The 24,111-nt window shown below is 50.0% G+C and overlaps 2 protein-coding genes and 1 pseudogene across 4 annotated transcripts in view; 2 read left to right on the forward strand and 1 right to left on the reverse strand.

Moving 5' to 3' along the window:
* Positions 1 to 817, forward strand: part of Slx1a (SLX1 homolog A, structure-specific endonuclease subunit) — a 2,115-nt gene extending 1,298 nt beyond the window's left edge. The window contains exons 2-5 of the mRNA XM_033758727.1: positions 35 to 111; positions 245 to 410; positions 531 to 618; positions 692 to 817. Of these exons, the coding sequence (XP_033614618.1) occupies positions 35 to 111; positions 245 to 410; positions 531 to 618; positions 692 to 721 (361 nt within the window). The 3' untranslated portion in view covers positions 722 to 817. The remainder of the gene's footprint in view (positions 1 to 34; positions 112 to 244; positions 411 to 530; positions 619 to 691) is intronic.
* Positions 818 to 4,766: 3,949 nt separating this feature from the next.
* On the forward strand, positions 4,767 to 6,809 carry LOC104861904 (annotated as a pseudogene).
* Positions 6,810 to 6,901: 92 nt separating this feature from the next.
* Sgf29 (SAGA complex associated factor 29) lies at positions 6,902 to 22,722 on the reverse strand. Of its 3 annotated transcripts, XM_010623537.3 has the most exons (13): positions 22,522 to 22,722; positions 21,223 to 21,355; positions 20,686 to 20,749; positions 20,467 to 20,511; positions 20,259 to 20,350; positions 16,615 to 16,690; positions 16,049 to 16,121; positions 9,565 to 9,629; positions 8,423 to 8,552; positions 8,209 to 8,355; positions 7,947 to 7,982; positions 7,710 to 7,872; positions 6,902 to 7,112 (listed from the first exon to the last, which is right to left on the reverse strand). In XM_010623537.3, exons 5-13 carry the CDS (start codon positions 20,331 to 20,333, stop codon positions 6,996 to 6,998), a joined length of 882 nt encoding a protein of 293 aa, XP_010621839.1. In that variant the 5' UTR covers positions 20,334 to 20,350; positions 20,467 to 20,511; positions 20,686 to 20,749; positions 21,223 to 21,355; positions 22,522 to 22,722; the 3' UTR covers positions 6,902 to 6,995. The 3 variants fall into 3 exon arrangements, with proteins under 3 accessions (XP_010621839.1, XP_010621838.1, XP_010621837.1); XM_010623536.3 differs by lacking the exon at positions 21,223 to 21,355; XM_010623535.3 differs by lacking the exons at positions 20,467 to 20,511; positions 20,686 to 20,749; positions 21,223 to 21,355 and having other exon boundaries at positions 22,522 to 22,721.
* Positions 22,723 to 24,111: the final 1,389 nt, after the last annotated feature.

Genomic DNA, 24,111 nt, shown 5'->3' on the forward strand with positions numbered 1-24,111 from the left:
GCTGCCGGCTGTGGGGCCGCTCCTGGCGTGGCAGGGCCTGTCGGAGCGCTGCCCTCTCCCGGGCTGAGGTGCCCACGCGGCACCTTCCCCGGAGATCTAAAGTGGAGTCCCGTTTGTGCACGTCCCTGCCCTTCTCCCCTGGACTCTGCCTGCCCAACAGGGCCTAAACTGTAGCAAGTGTCCTCCTCATCAGTCTCCCCACCTGTCCCACACCCGGCTCTTGGGCTCCTTAAGCATCAGTAAGCGATGCACGCGTTCCTTGCGCTTTGCCACCGCCCACAGGATGAAGAGGGCCCCCTGCGTTGCCCCCACCCCGGCTGTCCCCTGCGAGCCCATGTGATCTGCCTGGCAGAGGAGTTCCTCCGGGCGGAGCCAGGGCAGCTTGTGCCCCTGGAGGGCCGGTGCCCTGGGTGAGTCCGGTCCTCTCCCGGCCTGGTCTAGTCCAGGGTGAGGGTGCCCAGTGGTCAGGCCAGACTGGAAGGGGCTCGTGATGCCTGACTGTATCCTCCGGGCCGCTGTGCCCTGGGTAGGTGTAGGAACTCACTGCTGTGGGGAGACCTGATCTCGTTGTGTGGGATGGGCTCCGAGGAAGGCGACGAGGACTCGGATTTAGCCGAGGTGAGATGGCCCTGGCCTCAGCTAGGTTACCCCTTCTTCCTCGGGCGCCTCTGACCAACTCACGTCTCCACAGGCACACTGGACAGACCTGCTGGCGACCTGATCCTCATTGTCCCCAACTCTGCACTACCCCTTTTGTATTCTCCTCAGATCTGTGCAGTTTTTACTTGAATGCAATAAAAAGTCTGAGTTCTTGTAATGTTTGTGAGGGTCCTTGATGGGTGGAGCAGAGGTAGGAGTAGGGGAGCAGGCCCTACCACTGCACCACCTTCTCTCCTACCTGAAAAACCTCTGCCAGGGGCCAGGGATTCAGCTCAGTGGTGCCACCGCCTGCCTTGCATATGTAGGCTCCCGAGTTCAATCAGCAGTACCCCCACCCCCAGAAAAACCCTCTGCCTCGATTTTCCCAGCATACCTCAGGTCACAGGATTTTCTGAGGGCTCATGATTGAGGGGCTACCTCCTGTGGCTACTGGACTTCAGCGTCCTAGTTTTTCCCTGCCCTGTGCCCTTCTTGCCCTACCCACTCTGGCCCTGATTACTTAACCCACCCAGTGACATCACTCTGGACCTCATCACAGCCAGAAGCTACTGGAATCCCGTGTGGCTGCTCCGTCCTGAACTCTTGGTGTCTTAGAGGCTGCCCTCGAGCCAACAGGAAGGTGAATAGCCCTGACCTCTAGCTTTCCCTGCATGTCCCCTACTGTGAATGGATCAGCCAAAAAAGCATTCTGCTGGCCAGGCATGGTGGTGCACGCCTGTAATCCCAGCACTTAGGCTGAGGCAGGAGGATTGCTGTGAGTTTGAGACCAGCCTGGGCTACATAATGAGACCCTGTCTCAAAAAAAACAAAAAAAAGCATTCTTCTAACCTGCCATTCAGCCGAGATTTACTGGTGGTGGTAGGGTCTGGTCAGTTGCTAGATTGCTGCTCAAAATCAAAACAGTCCAACGCTGGCTACTTTCCTCTAGTTTCAGAACTTTTTTTTTTACAAACTAAACCCACACTTTGTTTGCAGACCCCTCTACACTTGGTTCAGCCAGGGTGCTAGTCAAAGTAAGTAGTCCTTCCCACTAAACCTCACAAGTCCCAGCGCTAGTTTAACCTCCCTCCCACGCTGGCCCTAAGAAACCTTTGGCTCACAGGACAGCCTGCACTCTCCACACAGCACCCACACTAAACCACTGCAAGCTAAGGGGCCCCAATGCCAGGACCCTGAGAGGTCAGGTAAGTGCCTAGTGTGGCTGGCTGTCCACACCTCCCTCAGCGCCCTCCCAGCTGCTGGCCGCAACATCCTCTGAGGCAGCCTGGCCCCACTGGGCTCCATCAGGCTCCTAATCGATTCCTGGCTGTGGCCTTTTCTTAGTTCCTTTTCTCATTGCTGAGAAAAATTACCCAACACTCAAAGCGGGAAGGGTTTATTAAGCTCACAGTTTGTAGAGGTTTTGGTTTATAATCAACTGGCTTCAAGGCACGGTGATGGCAGACAGGTGTGCAGAGAAACAGTTCATGGAGGGCAGAAGGTAGCAAAGCAACAAGCGGTGACCACAGCTCTTTCTGTCCCTTGTATCTTATCCAGGCACTTACACCCTTAATCCTACTCCCCTTGATCTAGCATTGGACCATGAATCAATTCCAACATCACACACTCCTTAGCCAGCCACCTATGCAAAAGCTCCACACGACCTCATGAGGCTTTGAGGGTACATCTAGAAACAAGCCATAACATTCTACCCCTGCCCCCCACAAGACTCATGTAAATCTTTATGCATTGGCAATGTCCTAACAGTTTCAGCATTGCTGAAAAGTCCAAGTCCAAACGTCCTGAGAGTTAAAGCAAACTCTTAACCAAGCACCTGTATTAGCATTGGACCATGAATCAATTCCAACATCACACACTCCTTAGCCAGCCACCTATGCAAAAGCTCCACACATGACCTCATGAGGCTTTGAGGGTACATCTATAAACAAGCCATAACATTCTACCCCTGCCCCCCACAAGACTCATGTAAATCCCTTTATGCATTGGCAATGTCCTAACAGTTTCAGCATTGCTGAAAAGTCCAAGTCCAAATGTCCTGAGAGTTAAAGCAAACTCTTAGCTACAAGCCCCTGTACAAATGAAAGTTAAATATTTCCAACATTCAATGGTACAAGAGACATGTCCATTCCAAAAGTTATAAATGGGGTGGGGGTGGGGCGGCAAGGATTGGGAACCAAGCAAGACCCAAACAGCAGGGTAAGCATTAAATCCCACAGTTCCACTTCCAGCATCCCCTGTAAACTGGCAAGTTGTGAGCTCCAAAGTGCTTGGGTGGCTGTAACGCCCAAGGCTTCACTGGGCCCAGCTCTGCTCCTTCCTTGTAGCTTTTCTTACCTGACCAAGCTCCTGGCTGAAGTTGCCAAACTTCAGGGGTCTTCACTGTACCTTCGGCTTCACACACAGCCCTTTAAGGGGCACTGCCTGGCCTCCCAGGCCACCTTCTGAGGTGTGGGTGGAAGCCTTCCTGACACCGTAGCTCTTGCATTCCGCACCTAGAACTGGCATGTGGGTGATGCCAAGGTCTGCCACCAGCTGGAGCCGGAGCCAGGCTTCCTTCTCTCTTGGCGGTAGGGGCCTAGTGTCTACGAACCAGATCTGGTGTACAGCCTAAGTTCCAGCTCTGCCTTTTCAGCATCTCTGAACTTTTCCAAACTCTTTCCCTTCCCACAAGCCAGTTCCAAAGGCTCGAGTCCCATGGCCAGGTAATGTCACAGCAACAACCCCACTTTTCTGGTACCAAATTCTATCTTGGTTACTTTTCTCTCATTGTTGAGACAAAATACCCAACACTCAAAGTTAAAAGGGGAAAGGTTTATTTAGGTCTGTTTGTAGAGGTTTCATTCCAATAGTCAGGGGCTCCAAGGCAGGGTGGTGGCAGATAGGCATTGCAGAAGAAAAATAGTTCATGGCAGGCAGAAGGTAAGGAAACAAGGAGTGACCACAGCACTTTCTATCCCTTTTATCTTATCTAGGCTATTTAGGGTGGGTAGCACTCGCATCCTTAATCCTAGTGCCCTTGAGCTAGCACTGGACCGTGAATCACTTCCAGCGTCACACACTCCAGGTCCAGCCACCCCCAAGAAGCCCCACCTGTGACATGAGGCTTTGAAGGGACATCTAGCAGAGCCACGACAGGCCTCTGCCTTCCCTGCCGTTTCTCTCTGGAAACACTATCTCAACAGGAAAACTCCTGGCTGGCCTAAGTCCACCTCTCCTTTTTAGCTGTTACTGGTGTTTTTCTCTTCCACATACAAGACCCCGCCCCCAAACAAGCATAGTTGCTCAACTGCTTGTCCTGGAGCCCAGGTGAAGTTTAGCTGGGAAGGTGGGTTTTTGGGCTTGGCTGGCCAGAGAAGTTTCCCTGTGGGAAGGCCCAGAATCTCTTAGGGGGATGAGGATGGAGGTGTAGGCTAGGAGCCACACAGCAAGAACTAACTAAGATAAAGCTGGCTCACAAATAATTAGAAAAGACAGGTGTGGAGTGCTCACTGGGATTTCATAAACTTGGGCTTTGGCTTCTACTACGGACAGTGCCATATATAATTGATTAGGGTTGGGGTTAGAATAAGAATTCCTCCCAGGGGTGGGCGCTGGCACTAAGGAAGCCCGCGTCTCACACTGAGGCAGCAGCATGGAGCCGCTCCAGGACACCTCCTGCCCCTGGCTTACGCGAAGGGGGTCCCGCTCATCAAGGACTTGCAGACACCACAGAGCCACTGCAGCACTTCCAGGCTTGGTCTGATGTCCTGCTCATCAGCACCTACCCCAGGTCCTTAGGCAGGGAGGCCACCTGCTCCTGGGCTGCGGTCCCTGCTTGGCCAGCAGGACTGGCCCTCAGCCCTGTTCCTCCTCCTCTCTTCCCAGGCACCACCTGGGTGAGTGAGACGCTGGACACGATCTACCAGGGCAGCGACCTTGGGAAGTGTCGCCGAGACCCCATCTCCATGCCGGTGTCCTTCCTGGAGTTCAGAGATCCAGGGCTTCTCTCAGCTGTGCGGCCGGGCCGGGTGCAAGGGAAGCGGTGTGTGTGGGGACCCTGCTCCAGCCCAGCCGCTCTCCCTTGCCCATGCTTCAGGGCTTGAGACTGTGAAAAATGTCCCCGCCCCATGGCTGCTCAAGATGCACTTGCCTGTGGCCCTGCTCCCCAGACTCTGCTGGATCAGGTCAAGGTGAGCGGCAGGGCAGGGCTCCACTTGTCCTGTTCTGGTGTGGACCCCTGAGCCTTCTCTCATCTCAGGGTAGAAGTCACTCCCTTTGCCTGGGCAAGAGCTCAGGTAAGGGAGACTCAGTGCAGACCACAGAAAACTGGCCTAGCAAAAAGGGGGCTGGTGGCATCCCAGAATTTTTGTTCCATATCTTGGCGACATTGAAAGAGGTCAGATTAGTAATAACTATCGTGGGCTGGGGATTTAGCTCAGCAGTGCCACAGCCTGCCTCACAAGTGCAAGGTTCCAAGTTCAATCCCCAGTACCAGAAAAATTTTTTAAAAATAAATAAATAAAAGGAAAAAACAAACTGCTTCCCATTGCTGAGGACACCAAAAAAAAAAGGTAATAAATATGGATGGTTCCAGGGACCAGTCACTACTTCAATATCAAAGAAGGCTCAGGCCTTGCAAATGCAAGGTCCCGAGTAGTAAAAAAAAAAAGGCTCAGAAGAATGCCTGCTCAGCTGTACCCATACCGTGACATCTTCAGCAAGGGGACTTCCACACTCTCCTTTGCCAGACCTAGAGATCCGTCTGCACAGGGAGTATGAAGAATGCCCGGAAAGCAGGATAGGGAGCAAGTCTGCTCTAGGGTTGTGTGTGGCAAGGGTGCACAGGATTGGGTCACCTGCCCCTGCAGGTGTCTATGCTGCACGAAATGCAAAGGACGTGGCGGTCTCCTATTAGAACTTTTACAAGATGGCCAAGCTGCACTCTGAGCCTGGCACCTGGGAAAGCTTCCTGGAGAAGTTCATGGATGGCGAAGGTGGGCCTGACTCTGCAGGGCGGAGGGTCTAAGTGAGGGGCAGTCAGCTAAATCCAGACTGTTGTCTTTTGTCCCCTTCCCTAGAGCCTATGGGTTTTGGCACCAGCACGTGCAGGAGTGGTGGGAGCTGAGCTGCACCCACCCTGTTCTCTACCCCTTCTATGAGGACATGAAAGAGGTGAGACCACCTGCCAATGTTCCCTCCTTACCACACAGGACAGGAACCTCATGGTGACCGGCTGAGGCCTTCTCCAACCCAGTTGTCTATGGCAGTCCCACAATCCAGGGATCCTCTCTTCCTTCCCGGGTGACCCATGCCAGCTCAGCAGCATGACTTAACAGTCCTGATCTCCAAGTACCTTCGTCAGCGACGTGTGCATGCACTGCTCCGCAGTTTGGGGCTGTTGCTTCTCCCTGCCCCAGGATGAGTGCCCAGCTGCGGGCCCTGCCCTCCTCCAGGAGGAACCAAAGGGGCTCACTCCAGGGTCCCGGTGGGGAAGTGACTGGCTGTGCCACAGGGAAGAGCCCAGAGGCAGAGCAGGCTGAGGCCTCTCTGGGGAAGTGACATTGCCCCGTGAAGTCAGAGGGGCCGTGTTTCCCTTACGAACTTGAATGTGTCTGCTTCTCCAGGACCCCAAAAGGAACACTGAGAAGATGCTGCAGTTCACGGGGCGCTCCCTGCCTGTGGAGACCGTGGACCTCATCGTCCACACATCCTTCGAGGAGATGAGGAACAACCCCATGGCCACCTACACCACCGCAGGCCCTGCCCACATGGACCACACAGGCTCCTCCTTCACGAGGAGAGGTGGGGCCTGGCCAGGCCTGGGGTTTGGGGCAGAGGGAGGGAGGAAGCAGCCACCACGGCCCACCTGGCACGTGCGAGTCCTCTGCACACTCTGTACACTCAGGCCTCTCTCCTTCTCTCAGGCATCGTGGGGGACTGGAAAGGCACCTTTAATGTGGCCCAGAACCAGCAGTTTGACGCCCACTACGCTGAGAAGGTGGCAGGCTGCAGCCTCCCCTTCCGCTGGCAGCTCTGAGTGCTGAAGTGGGGAACCACGCAACGGGGTGTTCAGCAGCCTGAACCTGAGCTCAGGATAAAGTACGATGAGCCCACTCAGGCCTGTGTTGCAAGCAAGACAAAGCCTGAGCTGGGAGCAAGTCCCACAGGCCCCAGATACAGCCTCTCCCGCAGGGGCCTCCACTCCACCCCTGTCCGTTCAGTGGGGGGAGATTTGGGGAAGTGAGGCCCGGAAGACATGAGAGAGAGGGATGAGGATTTATTTGCTCACAGAAAAGCCTTTGTTGCCTCTCCCAGGAGGAGTGAGGGCAGCAGTTGCCTGCGTCTGCCAGCCTTCTTCACTTTTTCTTAGGCTCCTTACAAGCCACAACGTACCTCTGGGCCACATTGAGAGGAGGGGAGTAGCCATCTGCGTAGGAGGTGTCTTCAAACAGGACGGAGTAGTCATCCTGGGGCTGGCAGGAGGGAGGACAGGCTGCTCAGACACCTCCAGGCCAGGCCTGCCCAGCATCCAGCCCTAGGCTAGTAGAGGAGCCACAGGCTACTTGCTCCTAGTTTATCCTGTCCTTATCTTCCACTCTGGGGTCAGGAGGCTCGGAAGGGCAAGGAACAAAGAGCAAAGAGAAGGCGATTCCCCCGGCCAGACTCAGGCCACAACAGTGCGGGTCTGCTGCACTCAGGAGCCTTTTGTTAACGGGATCCAGGGCAAGCCAGACCACCAACCAGGGTCTTGGAAGGAGACAGAAACAGCTCCAGGCTGCACCTTCCCACACAGGACCCAGGTAATATTGTGGGAGCTTTGGGAAGAACTCAGGACAGCAGAGAGGCTGGAGCTCCAGAGGTGTGCATCCACCTCAGGCTGCCAGTGAAGCGGGACAGGAGGCGCAGCAGGCCTCCAGTCACTGCTGGCCAAGGCAGCTAGGACAGACCCGGATAAGCAGGAGAGGGGAACCCAGCCCTGGAGAAAGAGAAGCAGAGAGGGACGGGGAGGACCACCCTGTGACCTGTCTTGGCCCCAGGGGTCCTGAGAGGCCTCTCCGCCCAGCCCTTACCCGATGTGGGGGAGTGTGGATCAGGGCCCGGTAGAAGCAGGTGGTCTGTGGATACAGGGCCAGCACAAGCTGCTCCTTCTGAAACAGGGCCTCGGGGTCCGTCTCGGGGTTGGCCTTCCACTGGGGCAGCGGGATGATGCGCCGGCGGCTGAGGGTGTGTCTCCTGGGGGGACCGTGTCAGTAGCAGCTGGGGAAACACCTCCCAAGGGCCAGCCCTACCCCCTCGGGGACACTCACTCTTTGCCTTCTTCATCAATATCATCCACTTCATACCTGTGGTGACAGAGGGGAGCAGTGGATGCCATTAGGCTACAGGCCCAGTCAGGAGGAAGGAGGACACGGGGGTGGGGGGGACACAACACTGGCCAGGGATCAGGGTGTCACACACCGCCGCCACCGGGCACTCTGGGGAGGTAGTTTGCAGACAGGTGGAAAAGTGGCAGATGAAGGTGTAGCAAGGGCGGCACAGCTGGCGGCAGGGTAGGGAGGTGCCACTCACTTGTTGGTGGCGTGGCTGTAACTGACCACCTCAGCCAGGATCCACTGCTCGTCCCCATCCACAGCCTTCACCCGTGCAGCAACCTTGTCCCCAGGTTTGGCCACGTAGTCCCCTGATGCTGGAATGGCCCCACAGAGAGGTGGGGGCCTGGGAGTAGAAGGCCAGTCAGCCTGGCCCCTCCACACTGGCCCCTCCCTCGCCAGCCCTGCCTCACTTGTCACCAGGCTTCCCGATCCACAGGGGTAGGGTCATGGCCGACTGCTGCAGCAGCGTCATCAGCACCCCTCTCCTCATGGTCTTCCGAGGGGGCTCCGAGTCATTGTACAGGCCCGCGATCTTGGCCGCTGCAGGGAGGAGTGAGCCCCTGAGGTGCAGGCATGCCCTCTGCCAGGCCCACCCAACTCCCGTGGGCCATCCCTGCCGCCCACCCATGTCAAGCTGGGGACACACAAGCTAAATGACCAGGTTGGTCAGAGACAAGGCACAGTGGACATCCTGGGGCAAAGAAATAAAAAGCCGCCCCAGTGTGGCTTCTGGGGGGCTGATCAAGTTCTGAATTTTAATTTTTCCTTCCAGTTCTGTGGACCGTACCCAGAGCATCCTATGCTAGGCAAGCACTCTCCTACTGAGCTAAACCCTAGTCCTTTTAAATTTTTATTGTGATGTGAGTCTCACTGGGTTGCAGGACTAGCCCGGAACTGTTATTCCTCCTGTCTCAGCCTCACAGTAGTGGGGACCACAGGTCTGAATGTCTGTACCTGGCTCCCACTGTTTCTTGATCTGGGCAGTACTCGTGTAAGCGTGCTATGTCACTTAGAGTTTCATCCAGCCATACAGTTATGTGAACTTTTCTACAAATATATACTGTGATTCAACCAGAAGTTGAGAAACCAAGGATCCAGTGATATCCCTCAGCCTCTCAGCCATGGCACAGAATACCTATCCACAAGAGCAAACCCCAAATGGCAATGGAACAGCACTGATGGGTGGAGTCTGCTGCTGTCACCACAGGCAAGAAAGCCAAAGAAATGGCGACTGAAGGGCTCTGGAAGCCAGCACACTGGGAAACAGGGCTCCATACTGGGGCTTTACTAAACCCTGTTATTACTACACCAAGAAACACCTGACCGGAAGGAGGGACAGGACCAGCCTGGGTCACAGAGGAAAAGAGAAATGTGAGGGCTGGGGTTGGATTCCTAGTCTCGGATGTGAACTAGGGAATCCCCACCTGTGAGATTCATCAGATGCCCCGTGGGTGACTGCCCGGAGATGTCCCAGCCCCTCCAAGAGCACGCCCGCTGCCCTTGCAGCCCTCACTGCCTGCTCAGGAAACACCCACACCCCCTCCCCACTCACCAATCCTCCTCTCTTCCAAGAGAGACTTGATCTCGGCGATCTTATCCAGGGCCTTCCTGAGGATGCTGAGGGAGGGGAGGGACAGAAAAGGATGGGTGAAGCAGATGGCATGGGCTTCCTTTTCTGCTGAGATCAACCTGACAGCTGGAAGCTACTGACCCCAACCCTAAGTTAGTTATTCACCGCGCAGAGACGGGAAAGACGACGTGGGCTGCACACACAGTGGCGGCCCGTGAGATACTGTCTCGGGGCTCAGCCACCAGATGTTGTGCAGTGTACATGTCAAGGCAGTGCTGGTATAAATAAACCTACTCTCCTGCCAGTCTTACAAAAGTAGAGGGGACACAGCTATATACAGTACAGTGCCCCGGATAATGATAGCAACTGTTACTCAGGTTATTTACTATCTTTTTTTTTTGGTACCAGGGATCGAACTCAGGACCTTGAACTTGCATAGCAGGTGCAGTGCCACTGAGCTAAATTCCGAGTTTACTGTAAACACACCACAAGTCTCTTGTTTACAGCACCTCTTCACTGCATCAGCAGGCCAGACAAGCGATGCCCTATAGCAGTGGTGGTGAACTTATGGCACATGTGCTGTCTGTTACCAAAGTTCTAAAAGGTTCTCCATCACTGCCCTACGGTATCTAGGTCTGTGTCATTGCTCAGGGACGTTTGCCAAGGGATAAAATTGCCTAAGGATGCACATCTCAAGATGTGATGTGGCTTGTGGCTGCAATGTGTATTTTTTATCTTTTCATGGTTGTAGTTTTTGTGGCACTGGAGATTGAACCCAAGGATTTGTGCATGCCAGGCAAGGAAACTATCACTGAGGTACACCCCAACTGTTTTTCAATACCAAAAGCAAGAATGGCAACACAATAGGAAGTAGAAGGCCAAAAATCCTAAAAGGACCCCAGAGAGATAAGAGGGGCAGGCAGAGCTCCTCTGCCCTGGGCGCGTCTGTTTCTGTAGAAATGCTGCTGCAGCTCCGCAGCCCTAACCAGTCCTCGAGGTGTGGTCAGAGGTGACCATCCAGGGCTGCTATAGGTGGGACAGATGAAAGGAGCACCCTGGGAGCCGGGCAAGTGTCCTGGCTCAGAGAAGCACAGGGGCAGGGAACTCACCCCTACCAGGCCGCAGGCACAGACAGACCTGGCATGGACACAGCCCCAGGAACAAAGCGAGTATACGGGGTTCTAGGACCCAGGTAGCCCAGAGCCATCTGCACTAAGCTTTGCTGGAGGCAGGCTTCTTCATTCGAGACCTCAGGGAATCTCCTCAGAGACCATCTCAGCAGCAACAGCAGCAGGGCCTCCACTGCAGGCCGTTTTATCCTTGCCTCCCATGGCAAACTTCAGTCCATTCCTCCAGCAAAGCTTTACTCAATGTTGCCATGGCATGGATAAGGGGACACTCGCCTCTTACCCTGGCTTGGGAGCCTGAAGTACAAGGAAGGAAAGTTCAAAGCCGGCCTGAGCAATATACAGGGTGTGATCAAAGAATGCAGTTAATAGTAAATAAAAAAAAAAACTGTTCTAGGGGCCAGGGATTTAGCTCAGTAATTCCACTGTCTGTCTTGAAAGGACAAAGACTTGAATTCAATCCCTTGGCTAAAAACAAAACAAAACAAAACAAAACAAAACAACAACAAAACCTGTTCCAGCACAAGATGCTACCAAGAATGATGGGTGTGTTTGAAGTGAGGAGCAATAGGCTGGGGGTGTGGTGGTGCACACTTTTAATCCCTGCACTTGGGAGGCTGAGGCAGGAGGATCACTGCAAGTTTGAGGCCAGCATGGGCTAAGTTTAAGGCCAGCCTGAACTATACAGTGAGACCCTGTCTCACAAAAACAAAAAGAGGGGGAATATTCTGAGTATTATGAGTGGGGTTAATGGCAATGGGCCCTTTAATAAATTTTTTTTCCTGAAAAACGTTTATAGAGAGACCTTGTTTCAAAAGTAAGAATGAAAAAGGGATGGAACAGCACTTGCCTACAGTGCATCAGGGCCTCAGTTTAATCCCCAGAGCAGCAGTAACAGAGCTGGTAGTGGCAAGACCTTCACCTAGAACGTGAGCTTGTGGGCATCCAGAGGGCGTGACTCTTGTACAGCCTGCCAGGCAGAGACCAAGACCCGGAGAAAGACTGGCCACCCCTGAGCAGAGCAGGGGAGAAGCCAGGCAATCAGGCGCTCAGAACCAGCAGATCAGGAATAAAAGATGGAAGGCCAAAGGGAACCCTGGGAAGGCTGATCTTTAATGCTGAGCCTTTTTAGAGGATACAGTTTTTATGGCCGTTTTGAAATAGGGTCTCCCTGCATAGGCCAGGCTGGCCTGAACTCACACCCTCCTGCCTCAGCCTCCTGGGTACAGGGATGACAAGTGTGCGCTACTGAACCTGGCCCAAGAACACTTTTCATAAAGTATGTCCAAACTGCATTCTGTGCAGTCTCAGAGGAGTGAGTCTCACCCCAAGTGGACCCCAGAATCTCCTAGGGAACTGTAAAACAATTTTTTCACTTGTTTCAGGAAGAACTATAAATGGATGCTAAAATAGGCTTGATGTGGAACTGACATTCACATGGTCATAAAGCATCTCCCTACAAGATATATTCTGATTACAAATTGAACTTGATGGCGCACACCTGTAACCCCAGCACCCCAGATGGTGGCAATGGCGAAAGGATCACAAATTTAAACCCAACCTGGGCAACTTAATGAAATCCTGTCTCAAAAATAAGCAGGGGGTACAGCTCAGCGCAAAGGCCCTCTGGGAATTAAAAAAATACTGATTCTACAATGGAAAGCAGCAATGACCCAACACAGGACCAAGCCAGGAGAGACCACCCTAACTTCCAGGGCAGTGTCACACCCATGCCACTGTGCCCCAGTGTGAAAGCCGAGCCTCGTGGCGTGAACACATCAGGCACACCCATGCGGCAGGACATCTACAAGCTTCCAGACGCCAAGCCATGAAAGGCCAAGCAGACTGAGGAAGCCCACAGAGCACACTGGGCGCAGGGCTGACCTGCTGTAAATAAACAGCCTGTCCCTTTGCTGTGAAGGACATAAGCAGATGATCATGAAACATGAGTAACCCAGTGTCTTCACATGGAGCTATATCCCCTGCCCTTTTTATTTTTTACTCTGAGACAGAATCTTGTTAAATCACTAGACTGCCCAGTGAGACTTGATCCTCCTGCCTCAGCCTCCCAAGTGCTGGGATTACAGTCATATGTCACCACACCAAGCTCACCTTTATTTGAGTCAATGTCCTGATTTTGAGAATTATACTCAGTTGTATAAGACTGTCTCTGATTTTTTTTTTCTGGTATAGGGGAACGAACTCAGGACCTTGTGTTTGTAAGGCAGTCACAGTGCCCGAGTTAAATCCCCAGTGACTCTCTGGTTTTAAGAAGCACTGTTTTCAGAAAACCTGTTGGAACATCCAGATCTTTGTCTTAATCAGCACAGGGACGTGGGATCTCTTCAACTGGGAGAAAGCCTTACAGTGCTGAGCTGGCATCTCCCCTGCCTGTACACTTTCCCATGTGGTATGACTGAGAAGGCCTGGCTTGGTGTGTAGGGAACAGTGTAGGAAGGTGTGAGTCTGAAAAAGTAAAGCTGTGGCAGAACTGCAAGGTGGGCCCTGCATTTACTAAACAGGTTTATGAGTGTTGAACTCTGAGCAAGTTGCTGCCAGAGACTGCCCGTACCAGACTGTTCCAGTTTTTTGCTCTGCCAACAGGCTGGGAAGGGACAGCTTGCTTTTCACTCTCCAGTGCAGAGCTGGGGGTGTAGCTCAGTGTAGGCCCTGGGCTGGATTCACACACACACACACACACACACACACACACACAAACGCGGGCGCGCGCGACGGATAAGTCACTAACTTACACTGGCTACTCCAGCCCAGGCAAGGGGAAAGGCCTGACTCTCGAAGGTGGCAATTTGTACCAGGGGAGGGGAAGCTGGGCAGTCCAGAGGAGGAAGCAGTTTCAAGGCAGCAACTCCAGCCAGAATTCAGTGTCTCTTCCCTGCAGCTCCACCTACTCAGTTCTGTGTCCCAACTGGGCACAAGTAACCCCACCAGACCCCTTGTCCAAGTTGAAAAGCTGGGAATCTAAGTGTCCCCCGTCTACTGGCCGCCTAATTTGATATAGAAACTGGCTTTGACCCGTCCTCCCTCTCCATCCCCACTGCCGCTGTCCCACTCACCTCAGTCACACTCAGGCCTCATCCCCTAACTGGTTATTGTTTTTCTTTCCTGCTTTAAGTCTTCATTGGCCTCCCACAGCCTCAGGATAAGACCCACAGCACAAAAGGCCCTCAACTCACACCCTCTCCCTTCCCCAGCCCCGTAGGCCTGTGCTCCTCTTCCGAATGCACGTGTTCTGCAGCTCCTGCCAGGGCCTTGGCACTCCGTCCCGGAGCTCTCCTCCTCCACCTGCTGACTTCTAACTCAGGGACCAGCGGAAGTCCCCCTCCTCCCCAAGGCAATCCCAGACCTTTCATCTCTGCAACCATCTTTAGGGTGCCTCTCCTCTCTGAACTGTGCCCACCTTTGTCCCCTAAGGGATGGACCAGACTCAGATGAGCACAGCAAAGGCCCACAGAATAGTTGCTGAAGGCAAAGAAAACCAAGGGCCATGAAGCCAGGGGGTGGGATAGCCACACAGGAGGAAGGGAAGCGTGCTGGGGCCACTATTAAATGTTCAGGGTGCTACTCTGTCTCATGGCTGGTACTCCACAAGCCACTGAATGGGCAAAGCAATTATTTGTTTGAGACAGGATTTCGCTATGTGGTCCAGGCTGGCCTTGACCTCAAAGCCATCCTCCTGCCTCAGCATCCCAAGGGCTGGGATTACAGGTGGGCACCACCATGCTCAGCTATAAAGTAATTAAACTTAAGTTGTGAATTACAGGGGTGTCAGACAATTAACCTTGTGGGTGCAATCTACATTAAAAAATAAACAAAATTATAAAATAGAGCGTATGTAACTGAAGCTCTTGTTTGAATTCTGTGACATTCATATAAAACAAATTTGTGCTGGGCTGAGGATTTAGCTCAGTGGTGCCTCTGCCTGCCTTGCAACCACAAGGTCCCGAGTTTGATCCCTAGTACCAAAAAAACCCCCCCAAAACAACAAAAAACAAATCTGTGCTGTACAAAGCCATTATTAATATCATCCAGCAGGGTATTAAAGAATATGAATTTTGGGCTTAAAAATCACGCTGCCCAGCCAGGTGTGGCAGCATATATCAATAACCCCAGGACTCTTGGGGGCTGAGGCAGGAGGATCTCAAGTTCAAGACCAGCCTGGATGGCTTTGCAAGCCTCTGTCTCAAAAATTTTTTTTAAAAAATGTTTTTCTCACTATGTAGTTGAGACTGACCTAGAACTATGTAGCCCAGGCTGGTCTGAACTCACAGCGATTCTCCTGCCTAAACCTCCTGAAGGCTGGGATTACAGGCACATGCCACCACACCCAGCTCAAAAATAAAAATGTTTAAAAGGCTGAGGATGTAGCTCAATGTGAAGGTCCTCAGTTCATTTCTCAGTACCCACAAGAAGGAAAAAAAAAAAAATCAGGTTTCTCTATTTACTAGATGGGTGGATTTTAAAAGGCTGAGGATGTAGCTCAATGTGAAGGTCCTCAGTTCATTTCTCAGTACCCACAAGAAGGAAAAAAAAAAAAAATCAGGTTTCTCTATTTACTAGATGGGTGGATTATGTCTCAGTTTCTTCATCTGTACAATGGCAGCAACACTTCCAGTGCTCAGGGGGTGCTGCGGGGACCAAGTAAGGTAAACAGGAAAGGTACTGGGACTGGGCGGAGCACAGTAAACCCACAGAAGAGCATGTATTCCTACCACAAGGGACACTCAGAAGAGCGCAGAAAGCTGACATCTGACACTTTCTATGAATTATCCCATTTTATGTGCACAATCCCGTGGGGAGTTGTTATCCCTATTTTAAGGATGAGGCAACTGAGTCTGAGCAGAAGTGACCACTGGGTCTTCCTCCCTGGGCCACAGGCAGGGAAGGGCACACGGGGTGTGCACAGTACTCACTTGCACTCGGCCTCCGCGTCAGCCTTGGCAGTAGTGTACAGGCCGCGCAGCTTTGTCCGGAAGTAAGGAGAAACTGTAAGCACAGAACAAGAGCGTGGGCAATTTGGCAAGCTTCAGGGGGTGCTGCGGGGACCAAGTAAGGTAAACAGGAAAGGTACTGGGACTGGGCGGAGCACAGTAAACCCACAGAAGAGCATGTATTCCTACCACAAGGGACACTCAGAAGAGCGCAGAAAGCTGACATCTGACACTTTCTATGAATTATCCCATTTTATGTGCACAATCCCGTGGGGAGTTGTTATCCCTATTTTAAGGATGAGGCAACTGAGTCTGAGCAGAAGTGACCACTGGGTCTTCCTCCCTGGGCCACAGGCAGGGAAGGGCGCACGGGGTGTGCACAGTACTCACTTGCACTCAGCCTCTGCGTCAGCCTTGGCAGTGGTGTACAGGCCGCGCAGCTTTGTCCGGAAGTAAGGAGAAACTGTAAGCACAGAACAAGAGCATGGGCAATTTGGCAAGTCCCAGGGCACTCAGGGAGGCCAGGCTGCAGGCTGGGGTTCCTGGCTCAGCAGGGCTTGCAGGGGCTGAGGCCCTGTTCAACAAGTTCCCATCTCCATAGGTACAGGAGTCCTCACACCTGGGAGAGCGCTTTCTGGCCTTTCCAGATCACAACACACAGAGAAGCCAGTTGTGAGCATGAAAGAAGCAGGCGACTCTGATGCCAGTCAGAGGAAAGTGCCTGCCCTGTGGTGACCACTGTGGGACTAAGGGTACAGCAGGGAACCCCAGGCGACAGGGAAGAGGAGGGTCTTTAGTGCCAAGCCGAGCCCATCCCCACCTCCCAGATCACTTCAGGTCACAGCCCAAGGAAACACTGCCCTTCTGGTCCAAGGAGCAGCAGCGCTGTGGAGATGCACACATGGTAACAGCCGCGCGCTCCCCACCCTCCTCCTCTCTGCAAACCAACTACTCACTTTTGTTCTCTGTCTGCATCCGCTCATGGGTCTTCTGGATGTTCACTAAGTTGTGCTCACTCCGAGAACGCTCTTCCTGCGAGGAAGACGCAGAGACGTGAGGCAGACCTTCGTCCAGCATAGTACTCAGCATCCCTTCCCATAAACCCAAATTCTGGACAAGTTTGAGACAATTTTTTTCCCCAGACTAAAACAGAAGAAACCATCAAAGGTAAATCATTAACTCATGCCTTCTGACAACCCTTCATCGAAGACAAACTGCTCTACAGATTTAATGGAGTGCCCACCCATAAAATTCCAGTTGCCTTCTTTGCAGAATTGACAGGCTCATCCTAAAATGGACAGAAGTGTAGAGAACCACATTAGCCCAATCTTCAAAGTGAAAGAGGAGAATGAAGGACTCACATACTTCAGGCTCAACATTTACTACAGAACTACAATACTCAAGATGAGGAGGTACTGAATTATAGACCAACAAAACCGAGTCACAAGTCCAGACACTAACATGCACCTCTATGGTTAACTGGTCTGGGGAAGAAGCAGAGAAAACACACAGGGCTGCACGGCCTGATGGCAGAGACAGCCCCAGCCTGCTCTAGATGGGCACTGCGGCCAGCACTCTAGACCAGCATGCCTCAGCCAGTGTGTCTTCCAAAGGGGATAAGTTCAGTAAAAATCATTAATAGACAGCCCCAGCCTGCTCTAGATGGGCACTGCGGCCAGCACTCTAGACCAGCATGCCTCAGCCCAGTGTGTCTTCCAAAGGGGATAAGTTCAGTAAAAATCATTAGAAATGGTTAAAGGACAAATATTAGCAAAGTTAAAAAAAAAATGAGCAAGCAGTCATGTGGGACTGAGGAAGTCCAGTGTTACATTAAAAGCTGAGAGAGAAATCAGAGCAAGAGAATGACAGTGCAGTCATCTTCGTTCAATTTCACCAGATGCCAGAACACCCCCAAGACCACTGCTGCTTCTGGAAGTGGACAAAGTCAGACGGAGGCCAGAAAAGCGGAGTGGCAGCCCTCAGAGTCTGGTTAGGTGGGATGATGATATAATAGGCTTTTTATTTTGTTTTGTTTCATGGTACTAAGAATTGAATGCAGGACCTTCACAATGAGCTACATCCCGACCCTTTTTACTCAGACAGGGGCCTCACTAAGCTGCCCAGGTGGACTCAACTTGTGACTCTTGCTGCCTTGGCCTTCCAAGTGCTGAGATAACAGGCAGGTGACACGAGGCTCAGCTGGACGGAATGCTAATGACGTACCTGCATCTTTTCTGTCCTTTAAATTTTATTCAATAAACCATTTTAGAACAGCATTAAGTTTATATAAAAATTGACCGGAGAGTACAGAAAATGCCCATTGTCTTCTCCTCTGTGTAGCTTCCCTGATCTCTCACACCCTGTATCAGTGTGGTCCTCTTGTGAAAGCTGACATACCAAAACTTATACACACTGCCACAGTTGAGTTGACACTAAGGCTCACTTTGTAATGTATCGTCCTGTGTTTAATACGCCCACCACTGCAGTATCTTTCAGCACCTCCCTGAAAACTACTCCGTGCTCCACGTATTTGTCCTCCTTTCCCACCATTCCCAAGGCACTAGCAACAACCTATCTCTTTTCTTCTCTTCAGTTTTATCTTTTCCCAAATGTCGTAAGATAGGAGTGAATCATACAGTATGCAACCAACCAGCCTGGGTTCTGAATTTAACTTAGCAATATGTGTGCCAGAATCCTCTTATTTCCCATGCTACACCTACTACAAAGATATCATTTAGGCCAGGCATGGTGGCACCCACCTGTAATCCCAACACTTGAGAAGGCTGAGGCAGGAGGATCGCTGTGAGCTCGAGACCAGCCTGGGCTACAGAGTGAGTTCCAGGTCAGTCTCAACTACACAGTGAGACTTATCTCAAAAAAAAAAAAAAAAAGTGACTTTTTTTTGGACCGGGGACCAAACTTGGGTCCTTGTGCTTGTGAGGCAGGCAGCAGAACCACTGAACTAAATCCCCAGCTACTTTTATTAATTTTTGGTTGGAAACCTTTGCTGAGAAATTTGTAGGTTTTCTTAAGTTTCACTGTATTTAGGGAGTTCTGAAGAACATGTGAATCAAAGTGAAGAAATGTTAGGGAGCCAATGCCCTCTAAAATAAAATATGCTAATTTTTCTTCTTTTGGGGTTTTTGGTAAAATATTTCTATTTCACTTGAAATGATAAAACTACTTCTGAGTAGACCAGGAAAAGGCTGTATTTTGTAAACCCTAGCTTAGGGTTAGAAAGGCTTATGCAGGCTGAGTCCTACACCCCACCAGCCTGAATTTCTTGTGACTCTATTTCCCATCCAACCATTGGCCCCAACCTCTCATGTCCAGCAAGAGAGCTGCCCTTAAACGAGCACTTCCTGTCCACGTTGCCTGCTTGTTACCACACAAGGTGCACTGACTTATGAAGCCTCCTATTCCACTCCTTATCAGCTGTGCACGTCACTCCTGCGTGCATCTGTGCCCCAACCGGTCACTCGGCAATGACTCTTAAGTTCATTTGTTCACACGGCTGTTTACCTCTCATCCTAAGGTGCCCTTGTGGGTATTTACAAATGCTTAACTTAAACTTATTTTACCATTTATTTTAAGTATGAATGTCAATATTTATTTAAACTCAATTTTGTATTAACATTATTTTATAATTCAGTACCTCTGATGTGTGTTGCAATGGATGTACTAAATGTGTCCCTTTGGCTGACCATCTGAACTGGGGCTTATTTTGGGGTGGGGTCTATGTTAGGAGCATCCTGAAAAGCATGTGGGGGTTTTTTTTCCAGCTAAGTCTTATTTTCAGGGAAGTAGAGTATACCAAAAGCCACTGAACTGCATACTTTACATAGATGCATGTAGACTATCTTTCAAAATGCTACACAAAATGAATTGCTATTTTACACATAAAAAGAATGGTAGTCATACTTAAAATTCCCTTCCTTTTTAATTTTTATTTTAAAGCCACTGAACTGCATACTTTACATAGATGCATGTAGACTATCTTTCAAAATGCTACACAAAGTGAATTGCTATTTTACACATAAAAAGAATGGTAGTCATACTTAAAATTCCCTTCCTTTTTAATTTTTATTAATTTATTTAATTTTGTTTGTTTGTTTTGAGCCAGGGTCTCACTATGTAGTTGAGACTGACCCGGAATTCACTATGTACTCCAGGATGGTCTTGAACTCAGTGATCCGCTTGCCTCAGCCTCCTGAGTGCTGGGACTACAGGTGTGTGCCACCACACCCAGATCCCTTGCCTTTTTTTAAAATAAATTTTATTCTATCCCATTCTCCCCCAAGCCCCTTCTCCTCCCTATGTACAAAAGCTTTGTTTCCATTTTTCCCTGCTATTTTCCTTTTTTTGTCCCTTCCTTCCTTTCTCCCTCCCTCTTCCCTTGTTCCCCTTCCTATTCGAACATTTCCTTCCTACTTCCCAACATCCATTATACTTCTCAGTCCTCATTTCCACATTCAGTTTCTCACCCCTCACCCTTCTCCTATCACCTCAGTTCCTGCAGGCCCACTCTCTGTGAACACAGACCTATCTGGTTCAGCATCCAGCCCCGTTCCTCTGGAGGAGTGAAAGTGTGGCTTCTTACCTGGGTTTGTTTGATCAGCTGATGAAGCTCTGTGAGGAGCTCTGCGATGCGGGAGTCAGCAGACACAAGGGCCATGGTAAAGTGTGCAGTCCCTGATGGGAGGGAGAGCAGAAGAAAGCTCTGTCTGTTAGTGGCTACTGTGGGAAGAATTGTACCTCTTCTAAAGATACGTTGGGCCAGCTGTGGTGGTGTAGGCCTGTAATCCTACCATTCTGGGAAGCTGAGGCAAGAGGGTCACAAGTTTGAGTTCAGCCTGGACAAAATGAAAAATAAAAGGGCTCAGTGCAAAGATCCTGGGTTCAATTTCCAGTACCAAAAAAGAAAAAAAAAGTTGATCTCTACCAAAATACTCTAAGAGAGACTATTTCCCACCTATGCAGAAGAGATATTTCCCCCTTTATAGATTCATTCATTTAATTATACTTACTAAGTATCTATTCTGGGGCAGGCATGAGGGATATACAGCAATCAATGTGATAAACAGGCTCTGCCTGTTCAGAATGCAAAGAAGACATTAAATACAATCATGGCATGATGACATCTGTCAACAACAAACAGATATATAATGGTGGTCTCATAAGTAACACTTAGTATTTTTACTGTACCGAGACTTACAAACACCATTTTGTGACAATTACTTCCCCATCGTGTAGTGGCTAACACGCTGTGCAGGACTGTAGCCCAGGCACAACAGGCTAAACCACTAGGACACCACATAGCCTAGGTGTGTAGGAAGTTGTATAGTCCTTTTCTGTGTAAGTACACTCTATGATGCTCAAATGAAATTGCCTAGCAATGTGTTCCCGAGAATATTTTCCAGTCAGCAAGTGACAAATGACTACAGTTCCATATTTATTCTTAGGTGAAATAAGCACGACAGGAGACAAAGGATAAATCAATCTAAATATATATTGACAGAGAATGTCAAAGAACTAAAACAAATTCTCAAGCAGAAAGAACTTACCGAGTGTCAAAGACAACACTCAAGACATCCAGAAGCAGAACTTCAAAACCTCAAGGACAAGTAGGTTGGTAATAGGTTGGTGGAGAAGGGGAAGAGAGCATCATGAATACCTGAAGGTTTGTGGCCTGAGATACTGAAAGAATAGGAAGATCTGAGAAGGCAGGTGAAGGATAAAACTCAAAATTTCTATGCTGAACCCAATCAAAATGCCAAGTAGACATGTAAGAGGTGTTATGCCAGAACTGAATCCTTATGTTGGTTCCGCCACCTGCCTTGCAAGTGCAACATCCCAAGTTTGATCCCTGGTACCAAAGAGCTGAATCTTTATGAATCTTGAATTCAAGGCAGAAGATAGAAATCTGAGTTAGCAGCACAATAAAGTATTTATATCTGCAGTATAAAATGGCTAATGAATAGGGGGCGAATAGAGACAAAGGGGTCCCCTAGGGTTAGGCCCTGGGGTAGGACAGCTATCAAAAATAAAAATAGCAAGACACTGGGAGAAGCTAGAGGCAAAGAAGAGGATGGGCAGCAAGCCATGGGCAAGTATTTCGAGAGCTGAATCAAACCCTGCTATGGGACAAGAACTAACTTTAACACTGAACCTGGCAACCTAAACATCATTGGCAACTTCGCAAAGAGACGTTTTAATGGGGCGGTGGGGGCCGAGGCCGACCTGGAGTGGGTGAAGAGATTTGTTATGGGAAAATCTCTAATGGGTACACACTGAAGACTTCGGCTGCAAACAGGAGCAAATGAGAAGCAACTGGAAATAGCTAGAGGGTGCATGAGGTTGTTCTGTTTTTAAAGTGGGCACTTTTACTTTTCTTTTATTTTTTCCCAAGGCTGGTAAGAACTGTAAATTATTGGAGTGGCGTAATAGAGCATGAGATTTTTTTTTTTTTTTTTTTTTTTTTTTTGACAGGCTCTTGCTAAATTTCCGAGTTGCCCACGCCGGCTTCAAACTCGCAATCCTCCTGCCTCAGTCTCCCTAGTAGGTGCGATTACAGGCGTGAGCCGCCACGTCAGCTTTATTTTCTTTTAGAAGGTGGTAACTCTTGCGCAGGCAGTGAAAAGCGCCGGGGTTCGCAGCTCACCCTGACAGCGGGTCTCCGCACCGGACTGAGTAGTCCCGCCCGGGAGGAAGGGCGCATCGAGCCCCTCCCCGAGCCGCCCAGGGCGCGTGCGCGCCGCAGCCAACCGACGCCTCGAGCTAAGGCGGAACGTGGGCCCGGAGGGAGGGCTGCAGCCCTTCATTCCCAATTTCTCCCGACGTTCCAAGCCACGGCCCAGCCTCACCCACAGAGTCCCAGGAGAAACAAGCACGTCTCGCTGGCAGTTGAGACGGCGGGAGCAGGCGCGTCCTCGAATGCTTTCTCGCTGCACGAATGGCAACGCACTTCCGTCCGAAGATTCGCGGCCCGTCGAGAACCACACACAGTTTTTTCCCCTTTTATAAGCTTGGGCTAGCGCGGCGGGCCCCCTTACGCATGCGCCCGTTGGCGTGTTGCGCTACCTGCTGGGAAATGTAGTTTTCTTTTCCCGTGACTCCCTGAATTCTGATTTAGCAAAGCAGAGACAGACTTAAAAGCAGCTGGTTGTTGATAAGGGGAGGAGGGCCCCCCCCGGGGATATGTGACACCTATGTACTTTCAGCTCAGGTTTGCTAAAAACCTTAAACTGCTGTAAAAAATAAAGCCTATTTTATGTACATATAACCAGTCTAAAATAATTGTAAACTGCATGAATTACAAACATGTACTAATTAAGTGAAAAAAAAGTCCGCTTTGTAAAAATTGGAAGTAAAGTCTAAGCAAGCAGATCTTGAGAATAACTTTGGTGGGCTTTTTTTTTTTTTTTTTTTTTTCTTGGTACCAGGGATCAAACTCCGGTCCTGGGCTTGCAAGGCAGGCGGCAGAACCACTGAGCTAAATCCCCGGCTAAGCAAGCAGATCTTTAGACCCAGAATTACAGTGTTACACAATCTTACAAGGAAATTAAGGACGTGGACATATAGACATTTTGTTACAATAGTGTCTGTAGAAAGCCATTATCCTTATAATTTCTTATGTAATCCCTATAAAAGCCTATAATTGTATACTCATTTGTTGATTATTTGATAAACTTGCAAGTTCTACGAAGTCAAGATTTTGTTCTAGGTATGCTCAGTATCTAGCACAGTGCCTGGCATATATAATAGGTCATCGGTACTTTTCTATATAATAGAGATTCTCCAACTTCAACACTGAAAAGGGGCTGGGGATTTATCTCAGTGGTTCCACCACCTGCCTCACAAGTGCAAGGACCTGAGTTCGATCCCCCATACCAAAAACAAAAAAACAAAAAAAACACTGAAACTATTTCAGCTCAAATATTAATGCATTTTTTTCCCATCAAGCTTGCATGGTTTCCAGCACAGTGAATAGCCAACCATCCATCCAGTCTCAGTTTTACATCTTGTTTTTGTGAATATTAGGCTATGAGGAATTTCACAAATTTCACATTTATAAAGTTCTCAGGAGCTATCTCTTCTGAGTGTAAACATCCACTGCATTTGCTCTCTGGGAGAGATTTTGGGTTCATAGTTATAAATTTTACCTTTTATCCCTTATTTTCTACAGTAGACATATTAATTTTTTAAAAAAAGGTGTGGGGTTTTGGCAAACATACTAATAAATATATGTGAGTTTTTTGGGGGGTTTGGTTATTTTTGTCGTGTTCATGTTTTTGTTTTGAAACAGTTTCTCTCCATAGTTTAGGCTGGTCTTGAACTGTGTAACCCAGGCTGGCTTCGAACTTGTAGTGATTCTCATGCCTCAGCCTCCTGTGTAGTGGAATTACAGGCATGTACAGCACTATGCCCGGCTTTAAAAGTGTTTAGTTGGTGTT

The sequence above is a fragment of the Fukomys damarensis genome, unplaced genomic scaffold (assembly GCF_012274545.1).
Source record: "Fukomys damarensis isolate Sample0158 unplaced genomic scaffold, DMR_v1.0_HiC HiC_scaffold_34, whole genome shotgun sequence".
Classification (NCBI taxonomy): Eukaryota; Metazoa; Chordata; class Mammalia; order Rodentia; family Bathyergidae; genus Fukomys; species Fukomys damarensis.

What these genes read in the sequence shown, in the direction of transcription:
- Sgf29 (XM_010623536.3), bottom strand. Translation starts at nt 20,333, where the DNA reads ATGGCCCTTGTGTCTGCTGACTCCCGCATCGCAGAGCTCCTCACAGAG. An exon ending in TACAGCCACGCCACCAACAA is followed by an intron (nt 7,983 to 8,208) that starts GTGAGTGGCACC and finishes CTGTCACCACAG; the next exon opens with GTATGAAGTGGATGATATTG. An exon ending in TCCACACTCCCCCACATCGG is followed by an intron (nt 7,113 to 7,709) that starts GTAAGGGCTGGG and finishes CCCTCCTGCCAG; the next exon opens with CCCCAGGATGACTACTCCGT.